Raw genomic sequence first — 24436 nt, forward strand, 5'->3', positions numbered from 1 at the left:
CTGGAGCAAGCAGGACCTGCAACCAGTCAGAGACCTCGAGTTTCTGTACTTCCAGCCTTTGCTGGATCATAACTTCCGGTCCGGGGACCAGAAAACTGTATTTGCTTTATTTATTTATTTATTTATTTATTTATTTATTTAAATGTTTTAGGGGCGCCTGGGTGGCTCAGTCGGTGGAGCATCCGACTTCGGCTCAGGTCATGATCTCGTGGTCCGCGAGTTCGAGCCCCGTGTCGGGCTCTGGGCTGACAGCTCAGAGCCTGGAGCCTGCTTCATATTCTGGGTCTCCCTCTCTCTCTCTCTCTCTGCCCTCTCCGGCTCATGCTGTCTCTCTCTGTCTCTCAAAAATAAATAAACACTAAAAAAATTTTTTTTAATGTTTTATTTATTTTTGAGAGAGAGAGAGACTGCATGTGTGCACGCGCACACACACACACACACACACACACACACACACACGAGTGGGCGAGGGGCAGAGAAAGAGGGAGATATAGAATCTCAAGCAGGTTCCAGGCTCTGAGCTGTCAACACAGAGCCTGACACGAGGCTCGAACTCACGAACCATAAGATCATGACCTGAGCCAAAGTCAGGCGCTTAACCGACCGAGCCACCCAGGCGCCCCCAGAAAACTATATTTGTTAACAAGCTCTTGGGGTGATGCAGAAAGCAGTAAGGTGTGGGGACACCAGGAGGCTGCATCGATCACAAAAGATGAGCAGAGCTTACTTGATATACTCACATGTACCCATGGGTATCACTTGTCAACATCCACAGACTTAGATGACCTGTGTTCCTGGCCCTAATTTTATACATCTCTAAATTTGGGACGGTGCCTCCACGGTAAAGGTGTAGGAGGTGTGCCCTCCTAACAAACACGGATTTATATATTACCATCCTCTTCACAAAACCCATGTACATTTTATAACTTTCCCTTTTAATGAAAACATTTGTTTGAAACAGTTGTCATTTTTTACGATAGAACATTTTCTTACAACGTGTTACCTCTCCACCATTTAAACCCAGTACAACCCCTGTAACTTTGTTACCAATATAGGCTCTCCTTAACCAAACTTTACCCAGGCTCCTCTAAGCCTTCGTTTGACTGGGCCCTGTCCCTGACTCTTGTCCCCAAGAGCAAGAATCTTGTTAAGTCAGTTTAGCGAGGATCATTAGAACATGGCTAGGTCTTTAGTGTTCTACTTTCCAGATATCACAAGCTGCTTTTTCTTGTCTTGAAATTTGTCTGTGCTCATGACAATTTGGTAGACTATACTTTCATAAACAGAAATGACATATTTATGTTTTCTCCTTACCTGCTCCCTTCAAAATTCAGAAACTCTCCTTGAGTATTCTTATTCCCATGGCAATATAATGACTTGCCTGAGTTTCATAAGAATCAGTCCTCCTTGTAACAGATCATCAGTGGAAATGTTGGCTATATAACCAGGACTCTGATGGGCATGTCATATTTGAGAATGATGTGCATAGAATCAGATATGACAAGACAGTTTTAAGAACCTAAGGTTGAATTTATGGAGCCAATGCTCATAAAGCTGCCTTGAAAAAAACTGGTTTGGCACCTGGATTTACTGGGCTCCTAGCCTTACAGGTAAGGAAGATCACTTCCTGTCAGCCCCAGGGATCTTAGGATATCTTGGGGACCTTGAGAAGAGAGGAATTCACCCAAAACTACGGATACTGAAGGCAAAGTCTCATGGTGAGCTCCTGGCTTGGCTTCCTAGCTTCCAGAGGCTTCTATGTGTCTAAACTGATATTCCTCATGAAAGGTTCCAGGACAGCAAATTCAGAAAGGCCCATGTGGTCAATCACCATTTTTTTGCTGCTCTTATATAAATAATCATGCCAAATCCAATGAGGCCAGAATAATTTTGTAAACAAGAACAATCATGTTTTGATTATCTTTGGTCAAAATGGGGTGTAACCGTAGAAAGAAATTTCGTGTTTTAATGGAAAACTACAGCCCACCCTTAGGGGTTCTCCACTATCTGACTCTAATTCCCCAGATTCAAGTTTCCCATTGTTCTCCCACCTTCCTGCCCCGGCATCATGGAGAACTCAAGCTGCCATTTTCCCTGCTGTCCTGTCAACAGAAGCTGGGTGAATTGATATAAACTTCAGAGAAGTCACAATAGATGGTGTCCGGGCAACCTTCACACCTGTTGTTGTGCCAGCTGCTCTGAGAGTTTACTGGAACCCCCGAGGCCATCACCAATGACACTGGAAGTGAGAGCCGGGAAGTTTGTTGGGTTGATGTTGCTGTCCTCACTCCATCATGAACACACTTCCAGCCCAACATCTAGAAATCTTCCAGCTGGCTGCCTTCTGATCTCAGAAACTGGGTTCTCAACTACTAAGCTTTCTCTTCTTATACTTTTCATAGAAATTGCTCCCATTTAATACCAGACTGCTCACACCATCCAGCAAATAGCCTCTATGACCAAGGTCTAGCCGATGGGTTCACCAATCCTTCACGAACAAAAGGAGACCAAACAACAAAGTGACTCATGCGGTTCAGAGGAAAGAATCTCTTCTTTTCTTGAACAGGAAGAGGGATCAGATAACTTCACTCCTTGACCAAATTTAGTCAGGCTCCTCTGAAACCTTTTTTGCCTCGCTCTCATTCTCAGGAGCAAGAATCTTGTTAAGTAAGTCTAGCCAGAACTCTCACCCTCAATATCTGATCGCCTTGATATCTTATCAAATTTCTCACCCCCCCCCCCCACCAACCATCATCCTGCAGGTGATGTCTGATCACCCGGGCCTGCCCTCAGCAAGAATCCTATGGGGGCGGTTTAGACAGAATCCCCCCTCGCCTCCTGATGGACCCTTTTAGCGATTCCACCCCCACCTGCTTCTTGACTGCACATCCCCACATGTCCGTACTGTATTCTGAACTGAGCCCAGCCCAGATCTTGTCTCCCATTGGAACCATTCCTGGTTAGAATCTGCCTTTACCCCTCTAAACACTGCCCAGCTCTGGCTTTCCTTTGACTTTACTCCTTTCTGGAAGATTCCTGGTTATTGTGTGAATTCCTCTGTACTGACTCTGCCACTCAACTTCAGTGCCCCATCCCTTTTCCAGCAAGGAGCTGGGGAGAATGGGAGACGGATCTTCTAGAAAGAAAAGTCACATCTCAAACTCATCCATCTGTCAATACCAAAATGATAGATTCTGGGAATTGGCAAAGAACTCATTTGTCAAGTCGGAGAACCCTTGAGGTAGAGAATCAGAAAATTGTTTGGTTGTCATGCCCAAAATCTCTTTGAGTCACCGATTCTAAACAGCTGATTTAATAAATCTGGAATGTTGCACAATCGGTTTCCTATAAATCAAAGTGAGCCAGTTGTCAGACGCTGAGATTACTCAGGTTTCAAATAAACTTGTTGGTTGTAAACCTTAAACCTCTTATTATCTTCTCCAAGGATCTCTTTATCTAGAGACAGTTGTGTTATCATACTGAGCTTCCAATCAACGTTCAAAGTTTTAGCTTACAGACTTCCTTTCTTGTTTTGTAGTTTTATTTATTTATTTTGAGAGAGACAGGGGGAGTGTGAGCAGGGGAGGGGCAGAGAGAGAGAGAGGGAGAGAGAATCCCAAGCAGGCTTTGTGCTGTCAGCGCAGAGCCCAACGTGGGCTTTGAACTCGCGAGCCGTGAGATCGTGACCTGAGCTGAAATTGAGATTTGGACACTCAACCGAGCCACCCAGGCACCCCCAGACTTCCTTTATATGTAGAATATTCTAGACTTTTTAATATTTTATGCTTTTCAAAGTGTTGCCAAATCCACAATCCAGAATAGGCTCAAAACATCCCATTTTACAGAGTGGGAAACAGAGACAGAGAGAAAGGTGTCCTGTTGGAGGCCCCACCCAAGTTAGTTGTGCCGCGACTTGAACCAGCTTCTTGGATTCTGAAGTTTGGGCGAGGCCCCCCCCCCCCCATGGCAACAGGGACCTCTTGAGGGCTGGGATTGGAACTTCTTTATGAGCCCGACTGCCTCGCCTGATGCCTGATGTGATAGAGCAGATCCCAGTGTGGACGGTGTCCTAAGCGTGCTTCACCTCTTCATTCAGGTTCCACTGAATCCTTGTATTATCGCACAAAGGAAGCACCATGAACACCCCATCCTGTGGGTGGAGATACTGAGGCACAAAGAGGTCAAGGAGCTTGCCCAGGAACCACAGCTGGTAAGCAGAGCACAAAGGGATGAACCCCACCCTCTTTGCCCAGGAAAGGTGTGCTGAATCAATATGGCTGGTCCCTGCTCAAGATGATGCCCAGGAAAGGTTTCAGTTCAGACCTTGGCCAGCCTGCCTGCTGTCCCAGGAGGGGAGAGTTGCCAGTCACTGGCACCCATAGGCTGCCGGGGCCTCGCAAGCCCCAACGACAGTCATTGGTGAGGTGGCTGAGGAGGGGTCGCTTCGCCACAGCCCGCTGGCTAATGCCCTATATAGAGCTCCAACAAGCAGGCCTGGCTGAGGACAAGCCCTGGGGAGAAGGAAAGAAATGTCAACAACCTACTAATGCTGCTAACATTCCTTCAAAAATGAGCAGGACAACAACTGCTATGTGTCCCATGGGCTGGTCTCTACATGCCGGACAGGGTGCAAAGTGGCTTCCCGGGGTCTGTCATTTACCCCACAACACCTCATGTGGACAGTATGATAATTCCCATTTTATAGGTAAAGAAACAGGCTCCAAGAGGTTCGGTGACTTGTGCCCAAGATCCTACACCCTGGAGTGAGGAGACCCTAGAGCTGGCAGACCTTGTGTGTGGGACCCTGAGTCCATACTCTTGACTACTTAACTATGTTAGAGCATTTCTCCTGCTACCTTTTTCCATTTAACATGAGCTTTTTCACCCTGACCACTCTGGTGTCAATGGGAACTTGCCGGCCAATGTTGGTGAAGAAACCTTTTCCCCTACCCTTTTAGGTTTAGCTCATGGGGGCCTGCAAATTAAACCAACAAAAGACAGGTTAACAGGAGAAAAGGTGCATGATATTTATTAATATTGACATGCATAGGAGTTCCCAGAAAAGAAAACTCAAAGAAGTTAGACTCAGAGGATTCCTTTTTAGCAAAGAAAAAAAGGTTTGGACTTCACGGGACGTAATAGTAAGTTGGGGGGAGATGACCAGATGATGTATGGAGGAACTAATGGAAGAAAGGCTATTTTAGAAAAGTCTGTTTATGCAAATCAATCTTGGTGGTGACTTCCCAGCTTTGATGATAAGAGCTGCTCTTCTCTCCAAGTAGGAGGGTTGGGGGCACCTTCCTCACAGGGAAATTTGTGTCCTGCTTTTAGGCAGATAAGGGACGGGCAGAGAACTCTTTCCGCAGCTGTCAATTCTTAATTGCCTTCAGCTCAAAATAATTCTTATGCAAAGGGGCATATTTTGAACCCATTTGAGGCCCCAGGGCAAGAGAGTGATGGAAGCCAGCCTAGTGTGGGGGTCTCCCAGGCCAGTCCAGCCACACCATGACCACCTGCCCCTGGGCTCTGCCTGTGCTCCCCCAGAGCAGTCCCTGTGTTCTGCCTCCCTCGTCTCCAGGACCTTCTACAGCATCGCCCAGCTGGTGTCTCCCGCCCCACCCCCACCCGCCTGGCTTGGGACTCCCCAAAGAGGACAAACTGTGCTGTTCACAGACTGCCTGACTTGTTCTCTCTCCAGTTCCTTCCAAGTTCTTCAGAATGCATCAAGGCGAAGGTGGTCTCTGTGTGGAGGCTGGGCGTCCTCAGCACCTCTCCCGTGCGTGCCTAGTTCACCCAACTATTGACTGTGCACTTTTTCTCTCCAATAAGAGTTTAAAATTGTTTTTTAATTAATTTATTTATTTTGAGAGAGAGAGAGAGAGAGAGAGAGCAAGGGAAGGGCAGAGAGAGAGGGAGACACAGGATCCCAAGCAGGCTCTGTGCCCTCACAGCAGAGCCCCACTCCAGGCTCGATCTCACGACCATGAGATCATGACCTGAACCGAAATCAAGAATCGGATGCTTACCCGACTGAGCCACCCAGGCACCCTTCCAATAAGAGTTTTATTTTCATTGCATTGATTTTTATGGTCACCGTCTGTTGATGACAAGTAATACTGGCTTTCCTTATACCAGAGAGGAATTAATTTCCTTCTCAGATAAATTTACTTAGGTTAGGAAAGGTTAAAAAACAAAGTAAATTGAAATATCAAACCAAGTGTCTGGAAGGAGGTGTGTCAAAGGCTGGGTTTGGGAAGCATAAGCCTCGCCATTATCCTATCTGGCAGTTTGGAGTAGACTCAGCGGAAAGAACGGTGCTTGCAAGGAGTCTGATCTAGAAGGTGGGCCTTCAGGGGCGCCTGGGTGGCCTAGTCGGGTGAGGGTCCCACTCTTGATCTCGGCTCAGATCATGATCTCACGACTGGTTTGTGAGTTAGAGCCCCACACCAGGCTCTGCACTGACAGCCCAAAGCTTGCTTGGGATTCTCTCTCTTTCCCTCTCTCTCTCTGCCCCACCCCTGCTCGCTCACCCTCTCTCAAAATAAATAAAAATAAAAACTTAAAAAACAAAACAGAAGGTGGGTCTCCAATCTTTCAGCCCAGTGAGTTGCGCTGGCCCAGGATCATTGGTTTATCAGGCTGGTCAGCCCCATGGTGGGCCACGGGGACAGACCGCCTGCATCCTTTTTGGAGTATGATCCTGAGCCAGAGACAGAATCTCCAGCAGACCTGGTTAAAAATACAGGTTCCGTGGGGCGCCTGGGTGGCTCAGTTGGTTAAGCGTCTGACTTCGGCTCAGGTCATGATCTCGCGGTCCGTGAGTTCGAGCCCCACATCGGGCTCTGTGCTGACAGCTTCAGATTCTGTGTCTCCCTCTCTCTGACCCTCCCCCGTTCATGCTCTGTCTCTCTCTGCCTCAAAAATAAATAAACGTTAAAAAAAAATTAAAAAAAAATACAGGTTCCTGGGCCCCATCCTAGACTTGCAGAATCAGACCTTCTGGGGGTGGGGTCCAATAACCTGCATTGTGAACACTCTCTGCCAGGGGATTCTTGTCCTCTGTGAAGTTTCAGAACCACTGCCTTAGGGAGCACACCATCTGGGCTGGAGAGGGTGGCACCCGGCGATTCATGGGTGCCCGGCCTCTGCCGCCTCTCGCAGAGTGAGTTACTGTGGGCGAGATATTTTACTTCTCAGAGCCTGTTTTCCTCCCCTGGAAAAGAAGGTCAGAAGCCACACCTGGCAGGGGCACCTGTAATAAGGTGTAAATGAGAGAATGTATTAGCATGTTCTTAGGAACTCCCAGCCAGCCGGGGAAGGGGCTCCGGAAGAGGCAGCCCACTTCCAGAAGGATCTTTGACCCCAGGGTCTCCTGGGAGTGGGGGAGTGTTCTTGGCAGAAGGAGGGGGACTGATTTCTGATAATTCTGAGGGAGGGGCCGGGAGGCGATAACACTCCTGCTTTCCAATCTAAGGTCAACAAATGGCTGGATGAGTAAGTGATTAAGAAAACCAGCAGAAAAGGGGAGCAGAGAATGAAAACAAGGCAGGGAGACTATCAGGGTGGGAGGGGGTTGCTTTAGGTTGGGAGGGCAGGGACCTTTCTCTGAGGGAGTGACTGCCAGCTGAGCTCTGGATGACAGAAGGAGCCAGGGAAGAAGGCAGTCCTTCCAGGAGAGACCCCCAAAGCGAATGAGGCTTGGCCAGGAAACTAAAGCAGAGACAGAGAAAGGAATCTTTCTCTGACATGCTTCGCATTTTCACAAACTATTTTAAAATCTCTTCTTTCCCCCCCCAAGTTTATTTATTTTGAGAGAGTACAAGTGGGGGAGGGAAAGAGAGAGAGAATCCCAAGCAGGTTCTGCACTGTCAGCACAGAGCCCGACGCGGGGCTCGAACCCACAAACTGTGAGATCATGACCTGAGCCGAAGTGGGATGTTTAACTGACTGAGCCACCCAGGGACCCCTAAAATCTCTTCTTTATTTTAACTGGGAAAAAAATAGAGGAGCCCCCCCGCTCCCCAAGCTCTAGAGCCAGCCAGGCCCTCACTCCCATGTGTCTGGGCTGCCTGGGTGAGATACGCTCTAGACCTGACTTCAGTAGTGAGCAAGGATGCTGTGCACCCCAAACCAACAACCCCCAGCCCCCCTCCAGAGGGCACTGGCACAGGAAGCAGGGTGCAGAGGGGAGACAGGAGCCCCGGCCCCACCCGCACATCCCAGAGACAGGGAGGAGCTTGGGTATTTGGATAGAGGCTCCTGCTGGAAAAACAGGCAGAGTCGTGGAGAAAACAGCTGCCCATCGTGCCCCTGGGCTGGGCCCCCACCCCCTGGAGGTGGCACCCTGGGTCTGGGTGGCCTGGGGGTCAGATCAGCGGGTGGTGGGATTAAGCGCTCCCAATGGGAGGGCAGTATCTGAGTGCCACTGTTACTGTTGGTACAATTATCACTCACCAGCCCTCTCCCCAGGCTTCCTGCCTTGCCACCATCACCCTCACCTCCTCATCCCGGGGTGTGGCTCCTCCCCACCTAGGGCACCCAGGGCTGAGTCACCAAGTGTCCCAGTAAAGAGTGTGGGAGGTAGGGTGAGACGCGGCCCTGGAGCCAGAGAGGACTGGGTTCGAGTCCCGGCCCTGCCACTTATCAGCCAGTGACTCACCCTTCAGTTTCAGTTTCTGCACCTGGAAAATGCAGGTGACAATGCCCATGCCCCAGGGAGTTGAGGGAAGTGGGTGAGTGGGCACCACATGTGTTCAATGTCAGGTCTCGGTGTTGGCTCCCCCTCCGCCCCGCTCCGGGTTGTCCCTCTGTGATTCTGACCCTGGAGGGAACAGGAAGCACAGTGACTGTGTCCTCCTGTCTGCCTCCTACACCCAGGGCTGCTGGACAGATGCGGGTGGAGAACAGAAGCTGCTTGTGAGTCTCTCCTTCCTTTGCGCCTCTTACCCAATTCCGGGGATTGGAAATTGGCCCAGAATGAGAACCCACAGGGTGGGGGGTGGGGAGTCTTGCCTTACTCTGGGGACTCAGTCCTGCTGCCCTGAGACCCCATCTGTCCATCCCACCTCTTGGTTCAAAGTCCCAGGTCTTTACCAACCTGGGATTCATTCACTCATTCATTCATAACAAATGACTGTTGATCACCTGCTCTGGGACCACCAGGCCCTGTGCTAGGTGCTGAGCTCACACAGGGACAGCCCCATTCCTGACCCAGCCCTAGACTTGCCCACCCAACACTATGCTATCGACAACCCTAACGGCTCCCATTCTAGTGGCTACGTGACACTCGGGGGACGTTAACCCTGTCTCCTCTTGAGGGTACATAAATCCTGAGTATTCTAAACCGACCAGACTAATCCCATCACCTTGGGATTAGCCATCACTATGGCTTAGGGTGGCCAGTCCTGCTGGGAAAGTCTGCCGGGTGGTGGCGGTAAGGCTCATTGACAACAGACATGAAAGGGACAGCGTGTTCTCTGCTAGATGTCTTCGTGCCCAGGCATGAGGTCTGGACCACCGCTGCTGTTCTGAGCCACCCAGGGGGCAAAGCAGCACAGCGAGAGTGGCCAGAGCAAGAAAGAAACCAGGTACTGAAGACATTACCAAGCCACTAAAGAGCCACCTTGCCCCCGGACTTCTTGTCATGTGAGGTCGTAAATGCCCTCATTGTTGAAGTCCATCGAGGCATAGGAAGCTTCCTGACCAGTACAAATGGGATGCGGAACCAGGGAGCGGGGTGGGGGGAGTCTGGGCTGGAATCTGGCTGTGGGACCTCAGAGGTTGCTGTCCGTATTCTGAACCTCAGGTTGTAAAATGGGGATAATAATGGAAAATAACGCCCATCCTTTGCCAACACTGACGCTGTCACTATCACAGGGGCTCCGATCGACAAGGGGGAGCCGCCAGCTCTTGAACAAAAGAACATGGCGAGTCAGGATCGAATGGAAAGGGCTGCGCAGTCGTGTAGACGGCGGAGAGGGGAGCTGGGTGGAAAGAAGGGGGACGTCGGTTAACATCTACAGAGGCGTTACCGTGTGCCAGGGACCGTGCTCACCATTCATATGCATTAATCTAGTTTAACATGCTGACCTCTGACCTCATCTTATTTCCTCCTTAATTTCAGCTCTACTTTGCATGTGAGGAAACCGGGACTTATAACTGGAATTTGAACCCAGTGCCCATGGTTCCTAATTCCTATTACCCAGCCTCACACAAGACACTGAGCTTCATGTCGAAGGAAAAGTGATCGGTCGGCTGTTTCACTTATGTATGTCACGGCTGGAGAATGTGGGTGGCTCCAGCCCTGTTGCTGGAGACACAGCTAATCACGTACAAATGACAGGTCGTGGATCCTTATATGAAGAAGGCCTTCCATCCATCCGTCCATCCATCCGTCTGTCCCAAGTCAGTTTCCCCAGAAAGCCGAGCCTGAGACAGGATTCTTGCGCAAGTGAGTGATTTACTGAGGGCGTGTTCTCAAGAGAAACCTGTAAGGCAACAAGGGGAACAGGCCAGGCCAGGGTACAAAGCTAAGCAAAGAGGTGTTCCAGACATCTGGCCTCAGCCGGATCCCACGAGGAGCTCTGGGGCATGCAGCATCTCACCCAGGTGGTCCCGCACAGAGGCGGGGTCGGGCAATGACACCCATCTGGTATCACACTCTCTAGTCACTGGTTAGAGGTGGGAAGGGCGGGAGGGGTGGTAGCTCCCAGCAGACAGGTAGGAGAAGGAGACAGATGTGAGCACAGAGCAGCCAAACATCTGGCTTAGCTGGGGGTTGGGAGCCTGGGCAGGGAGGGCATGTGGGTGAGGCACCAATAACACCTGCCACGACCTCCATCCATCTGTGATGGGCCCATTGGTCCATAAGCATTAATTGAGCACCTATTATGTCGGGGAGCAGAGGAAACAAAGATGAGAGACATAGCCTCCGTCCTCCAGGAGCTCCAGTCCGGTTGGAAGGGTTCAGAAAAACCCAGATATTATATATCACTCAAGGTAAAGCTTGGTGAATTGCAGCCCCGTAAAGTGCTATGCGGGTTTGGAGGAGGGAGCGAGCCCTTGGAGCCGGGGAGGAGTCAGCCAGGGGACACTTCCGTCCCCAGTAGCCCTTGGACCCCGAGGAGCCTAGATGGGGATCAGCTACCTGGGGACAGCAGGTGGAGCATTCCACAGAGGTCCCAGCCTGCTCAAGCACCTGGAAACAGGAAAGGACATGTGCGTGCAGACCTAGGCAGGACCGGGTGGCTTCAGCTGGCCCTTTGCTCGAGAGGGATCCGGGGAGCCCCTTCTTGGTCCCGGGCACTGCTTTGGGCACAGGGATGCAACTGAATCCAAGATAGTCATGCATCCTGCCCACGAGGACCTCCCAGCCTAGTTGGGGAGAGTGACGTATGCCAGAGAGCACAGGTCCCAAACTCCTCGACAGGCCCTCTCCCGGGGTGGTGGAGGGCTCTGGCGTTTTAAGAAGTAGAGCCATGTGGACAGAAGGATCAACGCTACCCTTTAGGCCACCCCGGCTGCAGCACGGACAGTGTGTCAGAGCGGGTGGGACTCAGGCAGGAGGGCCGGTGGGTGGCAATGGCAGAGGGAACCTGCCACACCACGGTCCCCAAACCCCCACCCCTGACACCCGCCGCTTCGGCCCCAACACCATCCCCCAGGCGCCTCCTGGCCGCGGCTTTTCCTCCGATCTCAATCCATCCTCGGAAGAGACAGCTGCCAACTTGGTCGGGAAGGTTTCGAAGGTCCAGGAGCAAGGTGGTGGGTGGGGCTAGGTTGAGACCCTCCCAGGCCGGTGCAGGGGGTTAGATACTGAGGGATGTCAGCAGTCCCACGGGACTTGCAGCGCTCAAGATGCTGAGGAAGGGGGCAGGGGGCGAGGGACGGCCCGGCAGGCTCCTCCTAGCACGTAGGGGTCTGGCCTCTGCAGTGGGGCCGCCAGTAGTAACGCAGGTGTCTCTTGTAAGTCTCCAGGTTCCGCTTCAGGCAGAAGGCAACCTCCTTGTCGCAGGCACACAGCTGCTGCTCACACCAGCTGCCCTTGTCGGCTGTGGGTGGAGGAGACGGGAGCTCAGTGTCTGTCCCTTCCCGAGGCAGAGGCGGGTGTGGGTCTAGGGTCCCTGCGGGGAGTTTCTGGAGGCCGCGCAGGGGTTGCTCAGCTTTAGAGTCCCATTCCCAGCCGCTTCCTAGGCGCGTGACCTTGGGCACAAACCGTGACCTCCCTGAGCTCTGTCACTCCATTTGTTATTCATTCATCCCTTTCATAAGCGATTGAGCGCCCATCCCGTGGCAGGGCCCTGGAGGGACAGGACTGACCAGAATGGACACAAGGGGTTCACACTCCTGGGGGAGGGGGCGGCAGCAGGTATTAGAGGACCACAGAAAGGCATAATACATACTGTTCCTCTCAGAAGTAAGAAATGCTGCAGGGGCTCCAAGATGGCAAAGTAGGGGGATCGGACTCAGTGTCAGGAGTCATTTGAGCTGAGATCGGAAGGGTCTGCTCCCCTGTGGAAAGTCAGGGTGGAAGGTGGCGGAGGGTGGGGGGGTGGGGCGTGTCCCGGGCCGATGGAACTGTACCCGCCGAGACAGAGGCCAAAGGGACCTTGGCGCACCAGTATCATTATCTGTGCGTGGGGGTGAGGGTAGGAGCTGCCTTGGGGCTGCTGGGAGTATTAGAGAAGGCAGAGCATTCAGGACACAGTAGGTGCTCAATAAATGTTGGCTATGATTGTTGTTGTTATTATTAAGACTTTAATGAGCGGGGACTCTGGTGTGATGAGCCACGTGATTCCCAGCTCAGAGCGGCCGCCTCCCTCCAGGCGTGGACCCAGGGGTGGGGGTGGGGGGACCTGAGGTCTAGCCCAGGCTCTGTCACCTGCAGCAGGGTGACCCTGGGCCAGCACCTCTTCACTCTGGTCCCACTTTCCTTGTGTGTAAATGGAGATCATCAGGGTGGCACAGCTCCTGGCCGGGTTGCTCTGTTAACTCGCGATAACAACGTCAGTTGTAACAATGACATCAGTAGTCCGTGTGATTTATCGCGCACGCGCTGGGCAGCAGGCATGTGCGAGACTCATTCTCGCACAGACAGACTCATTCTGTCTGCTCTCATTTTAGTTCTTGAGTTAACTTTAGGGGGTAGCACACTGTTATCCGGAGTTTACAGAGGCGAATACTGATGTTCAGAGAGGTCACGCAATATGTTCAAGGTCACACGGCTGGTTGATAGCGGCTCTGGGATCCCAGCTGGACCTCTCCATACCCGTTCCCCCACAGCCCAGCTACTATCCCTGGACACATGAGAAAAACAGAGAGGGCGAGCAGCTTGTGCCTTGTCACACAGCACACGAAGGCAGTTAAGTGCCAGAACTCCCTTCCTCAACCTCTGACTCCAGCCCCGAGGCCCCGGGCACTCACAGCACTGGATGTCCCCCTGGGAAAAGGTGTAGTCATAGTTGTCTGTGTGGATATGGCATCGGTGCTGCCTCAGGTGAGCGTAGCAACAGTCATGGTTCTGACAGCACCTGGAGGGAGAGGACAGGGAACGGGACAGGCAGGGAACACAGCTGCCCCAAGAGTAGAAACCGAGTGCCCACCCGGGAAGAGTCAAGGCCTGCAGGGCTCCAGTCTTTATGACCACACAAGCTGACACTTAGTGGGTGCTTTCTAGGCACCAGGCATTTGTTTTATCCATGAATATTCTCTTAATCTCCGCCACCACCCTACGACAGAGGCACTGGTACAATGCCCATTTCACAGATGAGGAATCAGACTCAGGGAGGTCAAGCCACATGCCCAAGGTCACACAGCCTGTAAGTGGTGGGTCAGGGAAGTGACGCCCGGCCTGGATGGCTCTGGTCTCTCCTAGTTGATTCCTGGGGTTGTAGTGAAGCTTGAAGGAGATAATGGCAAAAAGAGGGAGGCATTAAAAAAAAAAAACAAATAAACCAAACCAGCAGGGAGCGTGTGTGGGTGTTACCACTAGATCAGGGCTTGGAAGTGCAAGGGGGGCCTTCAGAGACTCTGCAGAACCAGCTAGACGGCAAGGTCCAGGAAGACTGGAGCCGTACCCGGCCTCAGCAGGGCTCCCAGCGCACGGCATAAAACGAAGTCGAGGAATGAATGCGTGAGGGCGCAGGAAAGGGGAGAGTCCCGGGGTGGGGGCAGGACAGGATTGCCCCCCGCAGTCCTGTCTGGGAAGGGATTACCAGTCCGAGGCATCTTTGGGCTGGCCTTTGCCACCAAGTCCGCAGTGGCAGCCATAGGGCCAATAGGAGAAGATGGGTGTTTTTCTGGTCACTTGTTTGATCATCTTGTTCAGGTTCAAGATCCCGCCCTGGGTTGGAATCACACCTGCCAAAGAGCCCGGTAACAAGGAGAGGATATGAACGTCAGAGGAGGCCGGTGGGACACACGCCTGGCCCTTCTGCCCTGCTGGACCGAACCAGTGACGTTGGATGAGAAAATGACAGGGGCGCCTGGGCGGCTCAGTCGGTTAAGCGGCCGACTTCGGCTCAGGTCTTGATCTCACGGTCCGTGAGTTCGAGCCCCGCGTTGGGCTCTGGGCTGACAGCTCAGAGCCTGGAGCCTGTTTCGGATTCTGTGTCTCCCTCTCTCTGACTCTCCCCTGTTCATGCTCTGTCTCTCCCTGTCTCAAAAATAAATGAAACTTAAAAAAAAAATAAACTAAAAAAAAAATATTTATTAAAAATATGGTGATGGTGGGGTGCCTGGGTGGCTCAGTCGGTTTAGCGTCCGAATCTCGGTTTCGGCTCAGGTTATGATCTCGCAGTTTGTGGGTTTGAGCCCCGAGTTGGGCTCTGCGCTGACAGTGCAAAGCCTGCTTGGGATTCTCTCTCCCCCTCTCTCTGCCCCTCCCCTGCTTGTGCTCTCTCTCTCTCTCAAAATAAACAAATAAACTTAAAAATATATATATATATATACATATATATATAATATAATGATAACGAGGGCTTATTATGGGTCTTTTCATGTAGTAATTTATTGACTCTGTTCAACCCATGAGATAAATACTGGGTTTTCTTCAATAAGTAAACTATTTTGGTATATTCTAGATGCACAGAAAAGTTGCAAAGAGCTACAGAGAGTTCTTACACATGCCTCGCCCAGCACCCAGTTTCCTCTGATGTTATTATCAGCTTACATAATAATGGTGGATTTACAGGAACTGAGAAACTGACATTGGTACAATGAGAACTACCTTTAATGCCCATTTCACAGATGAGCAGATTGAGGCTTAGTACCTTGCCCAGGTCACAGTGGCCGGTACATGGAGGAGCCAGCACTGAATCCCAGGGCAGTTTGGTTCCAGTCACTGCCTCTGCCCTGAGTTCCCCGTTCTGTAACAGGAAGACACCCTCCTCTCCGCACCCGCTCCTGCCCCGCACGTCCCTTCCAGAAAGCCGCACACTAACGCCCTCTCAAGGCTCACCTGGGGAGGCAGTATGATTTAGAAATCAATGATTTTCACGGATATTTTTCATTTTAGTTCTAATTGCTGCTGGTTAGAATTGACCGCGAGGGGATTTTATTTTACTGGGGGAGACGAATGCATTATGTTGAGACAGGAGGAATAAAATACATTAAGTCGAAGGATTCAGGGGAGAGCCTGGGGGGGGGGGTGGGTGGGAACAGACGAGCTAAGGAGACTGAGGTATACATGTGTGCAACCTCGAGAGACGATTCAAGAAGACAGATGGGGCCGAGTCTCAGGGGGACCGGGCCCAGTGCACCCCTTCGAACGACCTCATTATGGACCTCCCCTCCATTCCCTGCTAAATGGTGTTATAATGAAAGCTATATGACTTTCATTGACTATAATGAAGTAAATAGTCAAGTGGCGGGCGAACCCCAAGAGGGGGTTTGGGAGGGGCTGGCACAGTGGGCCAAGGGCGAGATCCCAAACCAGCTGCCTTGGGTTGCAGCCAAAGTGACTGGTGGGTATCTGGTCCATGCAGGCCTGCCGTGTCCCCAGCGTGTCCCTCAATGCGCAGGAATCCACGTTGCCACTCCTGTCTGACATGGTGGCTCTGGCTGTACAAATGTTTAAGAGAAACCTTGTTAAGTTTTGGCGGAGCCAATGACTGATCTCGGGCCCGCTGGAGTCCCGGATGCCATGCTAAGGAACCTGGAGGCAAACCGTTGCAAGGTGAGTGACCACCCACCTTGTGGGCCAGCAGGGACCTGGCTTCAGAATCTTGCCTTTCTGGTGTCCCTCGTCCCTCTTTCTGCCCTAAGCCTGGCCCTTTCCACGTCAGCTTAGGAATACACAAATAAACTCACGCCGGAATGGCGCATTTCTCCCATGCCGGGCCAGGAGTACATTTAGCTTTGATTCAGAAAGCTTTTGGATGGTAGTCTCATTGCTTCTGTAAGTGAGGCGGGCCCAGCCCGGAGACGTGGCGGGACCCAATTTGCGGTTACGAGATCTTTGGCGAACTGGCTTAGCTTGTCAGGAATTCTTGTCCTGGTAGCTCTTTCTATCCTTAGCTGCCACCAAGAGGGCTGGACCCTTTTCCCCTAGGAGTGAGCATGGCTAACGCCTCATCATGCATGCTCTGCGTGTTAAGCTATTGCTTGCTTGCTGTTACTTACACCTGCTAAACATTTTGGATACATTTTCTCATTAGAGACCCAACAACCTTGTAAAGAGGGTGCCATTATGTCCATTTTGCAGGTGAGGACATAGAGAAGTAAGGCGACTTGGCCAAGGTCAGACTGCCAGGAGACAGTGGGCCAACAGTTGAATGCGGGTTCATCTGTACATTTTGCCTCTACAGTGCATTGTTTCTTTATGTCGGAGAGATGAGTTTCTGTAGCTTGATTGCAATTTTCCTAACGGTTTTCGCTGTAACCCTGGAGATGTGTTCCTCTAAAAACTTTGGGAGTCCCAGGATAACAGAAATCCACATTTTAAAGCACAAATCCTCTCCAACGCTACATACGTTGAGATGGTTCGAGAAACAAATACACCCAATTTGCTGGCAGCCACATTTTTACATTTGCTCTGCTGAAGATCGAATGGAAACCTCCCCCCATCTGCCACCACAGTCAACAGAGCCCTCTTCCCAGGTTCACGGGAGACGATGAACTTGAAAGACAGGCACAGAGTGCTGTGCGTAAGTGAAACGTTGCTATTATCTGGTCAAAGGGACAGAGGGGAGCAGGGTGGCCTGGGGAGATCCCTTTCTGCAATTTGTGTCCAAAGGGCCCCAGGTGTCCGCTCACCTGGCCCCAGTGTCTGAGTCTCCAGCTGCTTGTCCTCACAGCAGACCAGAGGCATGCTGCACAGCGTGATAGCCCAGAGCTCCCTGGCCGAAGCCAGCATTCTAGGGGACCAGCCGCTGCTGCTGGCTCCTGGCAGGGATGGAAGGGTTGGGGACTGTGGGGGGGGGGGGACCAGGGCAGTGGGGATCAGAGCAGAGGACCAGTCTAGGAAAGAGATATCACCTAGTCATACCCCACCTTCCCTTCCCAGCTGTGGGTCCTGCCCCACTCACCAGCAAACACCAGCAGCGTGCACAGCAGGGCAAGTTTCATGGTCCTCGCACACAGCCCTGGAAGCGGCTACTGGAAGTCCCCTTCCACGCAGGCAGCCTCTTAAATCAGGGTACCTGCCCCCCCCCCCCACCCCAGCCGAGCCCACCCCCGGCCCTCCCAGCTCTGGCTCTGGTGTATGCTCTTTCTGTTTCCTCTTTCTGGCCATGGGGAATGTTATTTTTATTTTTAAGATCTGTTTGTTTTTTTTTTAAAAAAAAACATTTGGATTGCAAAAGGAACACATTCAGTGTAGGAGGTTTGAAAATCAAAGATAATAAAAAATGTTTAAATCATTTATGAATCCATTAAGCACCACTCACTTTTTTTGATTGAAATACATTTGACGTAAATCATCGTGTAAATTGAAGGTGTGCAACATGTTGAGTTGATACACTTATATATTACACTATGACTGCCAGTGTGGCCATAATTAGTACCTCTATCGAGCACATCACACAATTGTGATTTCTTTTTAGTGGCTGGAATGAAGGTCTAATGTCTTAGCAAGTTTGATACTTACAATGCAATATTGTTGTCTGTATTCGCTAGGCTGTGCATTAAATCCCCAGGACCTGTAAACAATATCTGTCCTATTTCCACTCTTCTCTGTCCCCTGGTGACCACCATTTTACTGTTTTTACGAGTTTGGCTTTTTTAAACTCCCCATATAAGTGAGATTATACAGTATTTGTCTTTGACTTCTCTCACTTAGCATAATGTCCACCTGTGTTGTCACAAATGGAGGCATGTCCTGTTCATGGCTAAATAATATTCCATTTTAACATATACGCCACATCTTCCTTATCTGTTCATCCACAGAGAGGGACTTGGGTTGTTTCCACCCTTAACATTCTGGTGTATACTCTTCTGGTTCTATTGCTGTATGCACTTTTCCACAGTTTTCACTGACCAAATTAGAAAAATGTTACAAGTAATACTTTATAGTCTGTCTTTTCACTTACCCCTATAACTTGAACATATTTCTATGTCATTAAGTATTTTTCTGCAGTAACAGTTTGCAAGGCGACCTCGCATTCTTTTATACGTCTATGCTGCTTACTTAACGAATCCCCTTTTGATGGGCATATAGGTTGCTTCCAATCAATTTTTTATTATTCTAGTCCATACAGTAGTGGTACAGTGAAAGAAATCCTTGAGGCTAAATCTCAGTTTGTGTTCAGGATCCTTTCCGTACGACCTATTCCTTAAGTGAACTCTAGAGCCAAAGCACACGCACGATTCGAAGGCAACTGATGTGTGTTGACAACTCACTGCGCACGTCTGCCCCGGTTGGTGGATGAGTATCCTACTGAGGCAGATGGTGTGGACCCAGCCTAAGTAGAGTGGAGGTTTTGGTGACAGGACACACAGGCATTATAGAGACGGTCTCCCACCAACGCTCCACTGGTAACCTTTCAAGATTTAAGGGAGGGTCCCATGGTGGCAAAAATTGGTCTTCTCCCATGCCCGTTGGGTGGCTGTCCGAGGACACAGAGCACAGATGGACTTCTTTGTTACCAGTTCACCCAAAAAAGTGTGCCAGCAAGAGTCACTGCTGAGAGTTCTTTCTCTCAACTCTGCTTTTTCCTTTGTTCCTTGACTCAGTCACCAACTGACCACCTCGTCTGGGAGAAAACAATCTGCACGCAAACTAATTAGCCAGCAAGCAAGCTACGTACGTCTCTGGCATATTCGTCGACATGCCTCCCTCGTGCGTGTTGGAATGGTCGTTCCCTTACGCTCTTCCCAATGTGGGATCTCACTGTACAGCCTTCCAGATCTGGGCTCCTGATGGGGCATGTGGGTACCTCCCTGAGTCCAGCTTCTGGTTACCATTTGGGCAGGAGCAAAAGTAGCCAGGACCACAGGCCCTTTGTTGACTCCAGAAGGTTTCTTCCCTAACAGGAGAGAAGAGACGCTATTGATGCCATGAAAAGGCCTCAAAACCGGCTGTCCCAGATGCCTCCTGAGGCCCCAGGGCACACCTGAAAGGCTAGGCTTGGGGCCAGAGGACCTGCTCCAAACTCTGGCTCCTTCTCTTACTAGCTGTGGGACCCTGGGCCAATCACTCCCCCTCCATGGGCCTTGCTTTCCTCATTTACAGATAAGGACAATATGGGGACGAGAGTCCCTCCCCCTTCTGACTGCTGTGGGGTTTAGAGGCTGCATGCATTCAGCACACTGTACCAAGTCCCACCCACGGAAAGAAAGCCACCACAGCGACCCCAGTGAGGGCCGTGTTGCGTTCCGTGGAGGAAGAGAGGGTGGGAGGTGGTGTCCAAACCCAGACCTCCCGGGCTAAGGCTGGCCTCCCTGGTGTTCCTGCTGCTTCTTCGCTTAGAGCAAGTTGCTCAACATCCTGTCTTCAACTTCCTCATGTGTAAATGAGGCAATGACAGTCCCTACTTCGTAGGCCTGTCACGGGGATTTTTAAACAACATGGCGGCGAACAGGACTTGGTCTGTAGCTAGAGATCAACAGACGGTAGGTATGGTTATTCCCACCATCATCGTCTTCACTGGCACCATCCCTGCTTAGGAGGATGAGAAAATATCTAGACTTTCCATCTGTATTGTCAAACCTGCCGTAGTCCTATCTACTGTTCCTTCCATAGGAGTGTTTTTTTTTTTTCTCTAGAAATTTGGGTTTTTTAAAAAAAATATCTCCTATGTTTCTCTTTCCCCTGCTCAAGCTTTCTTCTAACTTTTTTTTCTTAATGTTTTTATTTATTTTTGAGACAGAGAGAGACAGAGCATGAGCAGGGAGGAGCAGAGAGAGAAGGAGACACAGAATCCGTAGCAGGCTCCAGGCTCTGAGCTGTCAGCACAGAGCCCGACGCGGGGCTCAAACTCACAGACCATGGGATCATGACCTGAGCTGAAGCTGACGCTTAACCGACTGAGCCACCCAGGCGCCCCAAGCTTTCTTCTATCTTAAACACACAGAATATAGTTATCGTGTTTTAACGGCTTTCTCTACTAATTCTATCACTTGGGTCATTTCTGGGGCTGTTTCTATCGATTGCTTTTTTGCTGATGGTGACTTCTGGGTCATCCCTGCTCATTAATGTACATAACACTGGGATGATAAAGCCTCGTCTATGTTTAAAGAGCGGTTTCTTGAAAATAGATGTCCAGAGGTGAAATTGCTGGGTTGGAACAGAGAAAGGTTTCAAGCCTCTTCCACTCTGTGAGGTCTGTAGGAATTTAGAACCTCTCTTATCTCTGCTTCCAGCAGCACATATGAGTTCCCGTTAGGCCTGGTCACTCTTTGGGACTCGTCAGCGAGCCTGTGTGCTTTTTCACTTGCCTGGAAATGGCAAGAAAAACATTTGATGTTAGGCCACAATCCATCGAGATCTCCAGGTGGAGGGTGCAAAGGAGCACGAGGGGCTTAGATGCTGGAGGGCAGTTAGGGTTAGGAATAGTTACCCCTGGCTAAGCCTGTACCAACCTAGACACTGGGTTGTTGTCTCCCTTAATTTTCACAACCACACTATGAAGAAGATACTTTTATTTCCATTTTATTATTTTTTTTAAATGTTTATTTTGAGGCAGGGAGGGACAGAGAGAGAGAGAGAGGGAGGGAGAGACAGAGAATCCCAAGCAGGCTCCTTTCTGCCAGCGCAGAGCCCAGCTCGGGTCTCCATCCCATAAACCACGAGATCAGGACCTGAGCCGAAATCAAGAGTCAGACGCTTAACCGACTGAGCCACCCAGGTGCCGCCCTGCTATTCCCATTTTACAGGTGCAGAAAGTGGGGGCTCAGAGAGGATAGAAACTTGCCCAGGGTCGCATAGCAGGTACGCAGTAGAATTTGAGTTTGAACACGGATCTGCCAGAGCCACATTTACTCTGTGCCGGGCACTGCTCTAAGTGGTTCACACATGGTAACGTAAGGCAGGTCCCGCCCTGACCCCCATGGTACAGATGAGTCATTGCGCCGAGGGGCTCGGCCATACTTTCTTGCCCTCCGAATACAGATGGAGGTGGAAATGAGGAGAGCTAGCAGAGCCTGGAAACCTGATGCCTCAACCTCCCTGCAGAAAAGAAGAAAGTGGACCCCCATCTCCTAAGAGGTACCCCCGTGGGGTAGAGCGTGTCCTTCCAGCCAGTGATAGAGTCCTCGCCTACCCGTCCCTCCCTGCAAAGCCCCATTCACTGGGACGGTCCTGTGGCCTGGATCCCACGCATGGGGATCTGCACAGGATATTAGGAAGCTCAGAGTCCCCGAAGGTTTGCAGGCAGAGGCTGAAGTAGCAAAGCTGGCTTCCCCAGAGGCTCTGATACTCTGCGCAGGCAGGGGGTGAGAAGGGAGGGAGAGACCGAGCTTCCTTCATGGGAGAGTGACCATTTTCACCAGCCAGGACTGAGGGGCGTGGAGACTGGGAGCCACTCCCAAGAGGGCTGAGGGTCGTGCTTATGCTGTTCCTTTGGCTGGGTGTGGGTCATATTGGTGTGGTCACATTGTGAACATTCATTCAACAGCTATCCACTTTCTATGTGTGTATTTCCCTGTATATATGTTATGTTTCAATATATTTGAGAGATGATGATGATGATGGTGATAAAATTAAATGGCCTCAAACTTCAGCAGGGAGTACATCAGGTATCTTCTAGATAATCCGGTATCTTCTAGATTATCCAGGATTCTTCTAGATTATCTGATATTCTAGATTATCAGGTATCTTTTAGACTATCAGATACCTTCTAGATTATCAGCTACCTCCTATATTATCAGCTACCTTCTAGATTATCCAATATTCTTCTAGATTGTTTGATATCTTCCAGATCATCGGGTATCTTCTAGAGTATCAGCTATCTTCTGGATTATCTGATATTCTTCTAGATTATCCAATATCTTCTAGATTATCAGGTATTGTCCAGATTATGGGCTGAGGTTGTGTAGTAGAAAGAAAACCCCAGCGGGGCGCCTCGGTGGCTCGGTTGGTTGGGCGTCCGACTTCAGCTCAGGTCATGATCTCATGGTCCGTGAGTTCGAGCCCCGCATCGGGCTCTGTGCTGACAGCTTGGAGCCTGGAGCCTGTTTCGGATTCTCTGTCTCCCTCTCTCTCCGCCCCTCCCCTGTTCATGCTCTGTGTCTCTCTGTCTCAAAAATAAATAAATGTTAAAAAAAAAAATTAAAAAAAAAAGAAAGAAAACCCCAGCTTTGTATCAGCCAGACGTGGCTTCAAATTCTGTCACAGCAATGGCATTGCCTTGATTCCACTACTTTACCTCTCTGAGCCTCAGGTTTCAAATCTGAAAAATGGGGCCAATGACACATCCCCTGCCGGCTTGCTGTCATGAGTACAAATGGAATGATGGGGGGGCGCCTGGGTGGCGCAGTCGGTTAAGCGTCCGACTTCAGCCAGGTCATGATCTCGCGGTCCGTGAGTTCGAGCCCCGCGTCGGGCTCTGGGCTGATGGCTCAGAGCCTGGAGCCTGTTTCCGATTCTGTGTCTCCCTCTCTCTCTGCCCCTCCCCCGTTCATGCTCTGTCTCTCTCTGTCCCCCCCCCCCAAAAAAAAAATGGAATGATGGGGGTCACAGGCACACAGTTGGTGATCAGTAAATGTATGGCACCAAGTGCCCCCTCCTCCCAGGAGGAAAGAGTCTAAACTTCTGACCAAAGCGAGGGGCTAGGCAAACTGACCTCCCCACACGACTCAGGCCCACAGTCTCTTGTCTCTAAATGATGTAAAGTTGGTGACACACGGGAGGGGGATTTCCACTTTGGCCTTTCAGTTCATTCAGAGTGACCTACACTCGGACTAGTGGCCGCAGAATGTACTTTCAGAATCACTCAAAATCCCCACAGCCAGCAAGCTTTGTGGTGGTCATTGCTGGAAGGTTCCTCCGTTCTCAGACTGGGCCCAGCACCTGCTGACTTCCTCAAGGGCCACAATCAGGCTGGGAGGCGGCAGAGTCTGGGTGTTCAGAAAGAACCGGGGTCAGTCAGGCCTGCTGTGGATCCGGACATCCCATCCGCTTCCTCATCTGTTAATGAGAATGAGGAAAATGAGAATGCCCCTCATCGGGGTTTTAGTGAGGATTCCCAGACACGGGGCGTATGTGCAGTGCTTGGCTCGCACACTCTAAGCACTCAATAGTGGTAGTTAGTGTTGTTATTAACATTAGCTTATGGGAGGCAAATGACACACTTCCAAGAAATCCCACAGGAAGCCAGCAAATGATTCCACACAACAGGCATTTGCTGAGCACCTACTATGTGCCAGCCACCAGCAGGCCCAGTGGGCTGGGTAGTGTGCAGACAGGAAGGAGTGAGGCAGGTCCCCGCTAGGGACTTATGATGTGCCTAGAGCAACCAGCCAATTTTGAGCTGGTTGGAACCCAGGCTGTGTAGACCCCTGGCGTGTGGCCCCCATCTGGCGGGCGGGCGTGGGGGCCTCGCACGAATCTGCATGAGTTGATTTGCAGGGAGGTGGGTTGATCCGTCTGAAGAGTTGGAACGGGGCGATGACTGTGGACACCAAGATATATGTAGGGTGTATTTTGCCAAAGCCCCGTGGAGAGGACGGTGTGGAAGCTCCAGGCATAGGCTACGGTCCCCAGGCAGGGCACTGGGGACACAGGGGAGAAACACGGTACAGTTTGGGGCTGGAGGCATGGCCCCTGCTCTGCACAGGGCACAGTGTGGCCCTGAGGCTGGAAGGCAGGGCGGCCCCTCCGGGCATCCGAGAGCCTGCAGCTTTGGGGTGCTGAGGCCTCCACGAACAGCCGTGGCGGTCACATGGGGGAGCAGAGGAGACTAGGAAAATCCCGGGGCTCCCAAGGCTCCTACAGAGACTCCCAGAATTAACAGCAAGGCTTTATTTGGGAAGTGGGGGCTCACGGAGGTTCTGACTTACA

At 51.0% G+C, this 24436-nt stretch overlaps 1 protein-coding gene across 2 annotated transcripts; it reads right to left on the minus strand.

The window, feature by feature from the left end:
* Nucleotides 1-10439: 10439 nt before the first annotated feature.
* PLA2G2D (phospholipase A2 group IID) lies at nt 10440-17746 on the minus strand. 2 transcript variants are annotated; one of them, XM_045475910.1, is made up of 4 exons: nt 17526-17655; nt 14214-14358; nt 13423-13529; nt 10440-12050 (listed from the first exon to the last, which is right to left on the minus strand). In XM_045475910.1, exons 1-4 carry the CDS (start codon nt 17563-17565, stop codon nt 11905-11907), a joined length of 438 nt encoding a protein of 145 aa, XP_045331866.1. In that variant the 5' UTR covers nt 17566-17655; the 3' UTR covers nt 10440-11904. The 2 variants fall into 2 exon arrangements, with proteins under 2 accessions (XP_045331866.1, XP_045331865.1); XM_045475909.1 differs by lacking the exon at nt 14214-14358 and having other exon boundaries at nt 17526-17746.
* Between the last annotated feature and the right edge of the window lie 6690 nt (nt 17747-24436).

This window comes from Leopardus geoffroyi, chromosome C1, assembly GCF_018350155.1.
Source record: "Leopardus geoffroyi isolate Oge1 chromosome C1, O.geoffroyi_Oge1_pat1.0, whole genome shotgun sequence".
Classification (NCBI taxonomy): domain Eukaryota; kingdom Metazoa; phylum Chordata; class Mammalia; order Carnivora; family Felidae; genus Leopardus; species Leopardus geoffroyi.

Excerpts from the sequence above, each read along its gene's own strand:
- PLA2G2D (XM_045475909.1), bottom strand. The coding sequence starts at position 17,731 with ATGGCCAGAAAGAGGAAACAGAAAGAGCATACACCAGAGCCAGAGCTG. Across the intron at positions 13,530-17,525 it reads CACGCTGCTGGTGTTTGCTG|GTGCTGTCAGAACCATGACT; the intron begins GTGAGTGGGGCA and ends CTCTCCCTCCAG. Across the intron at positions 12,051-13,422 it reads CCAGGGGGACATCCAGTGCT|CCGACAAGGGCAGCTGGTGT; the intron begins GTGAGTGCCCGG and ends CTCCACCCACAG.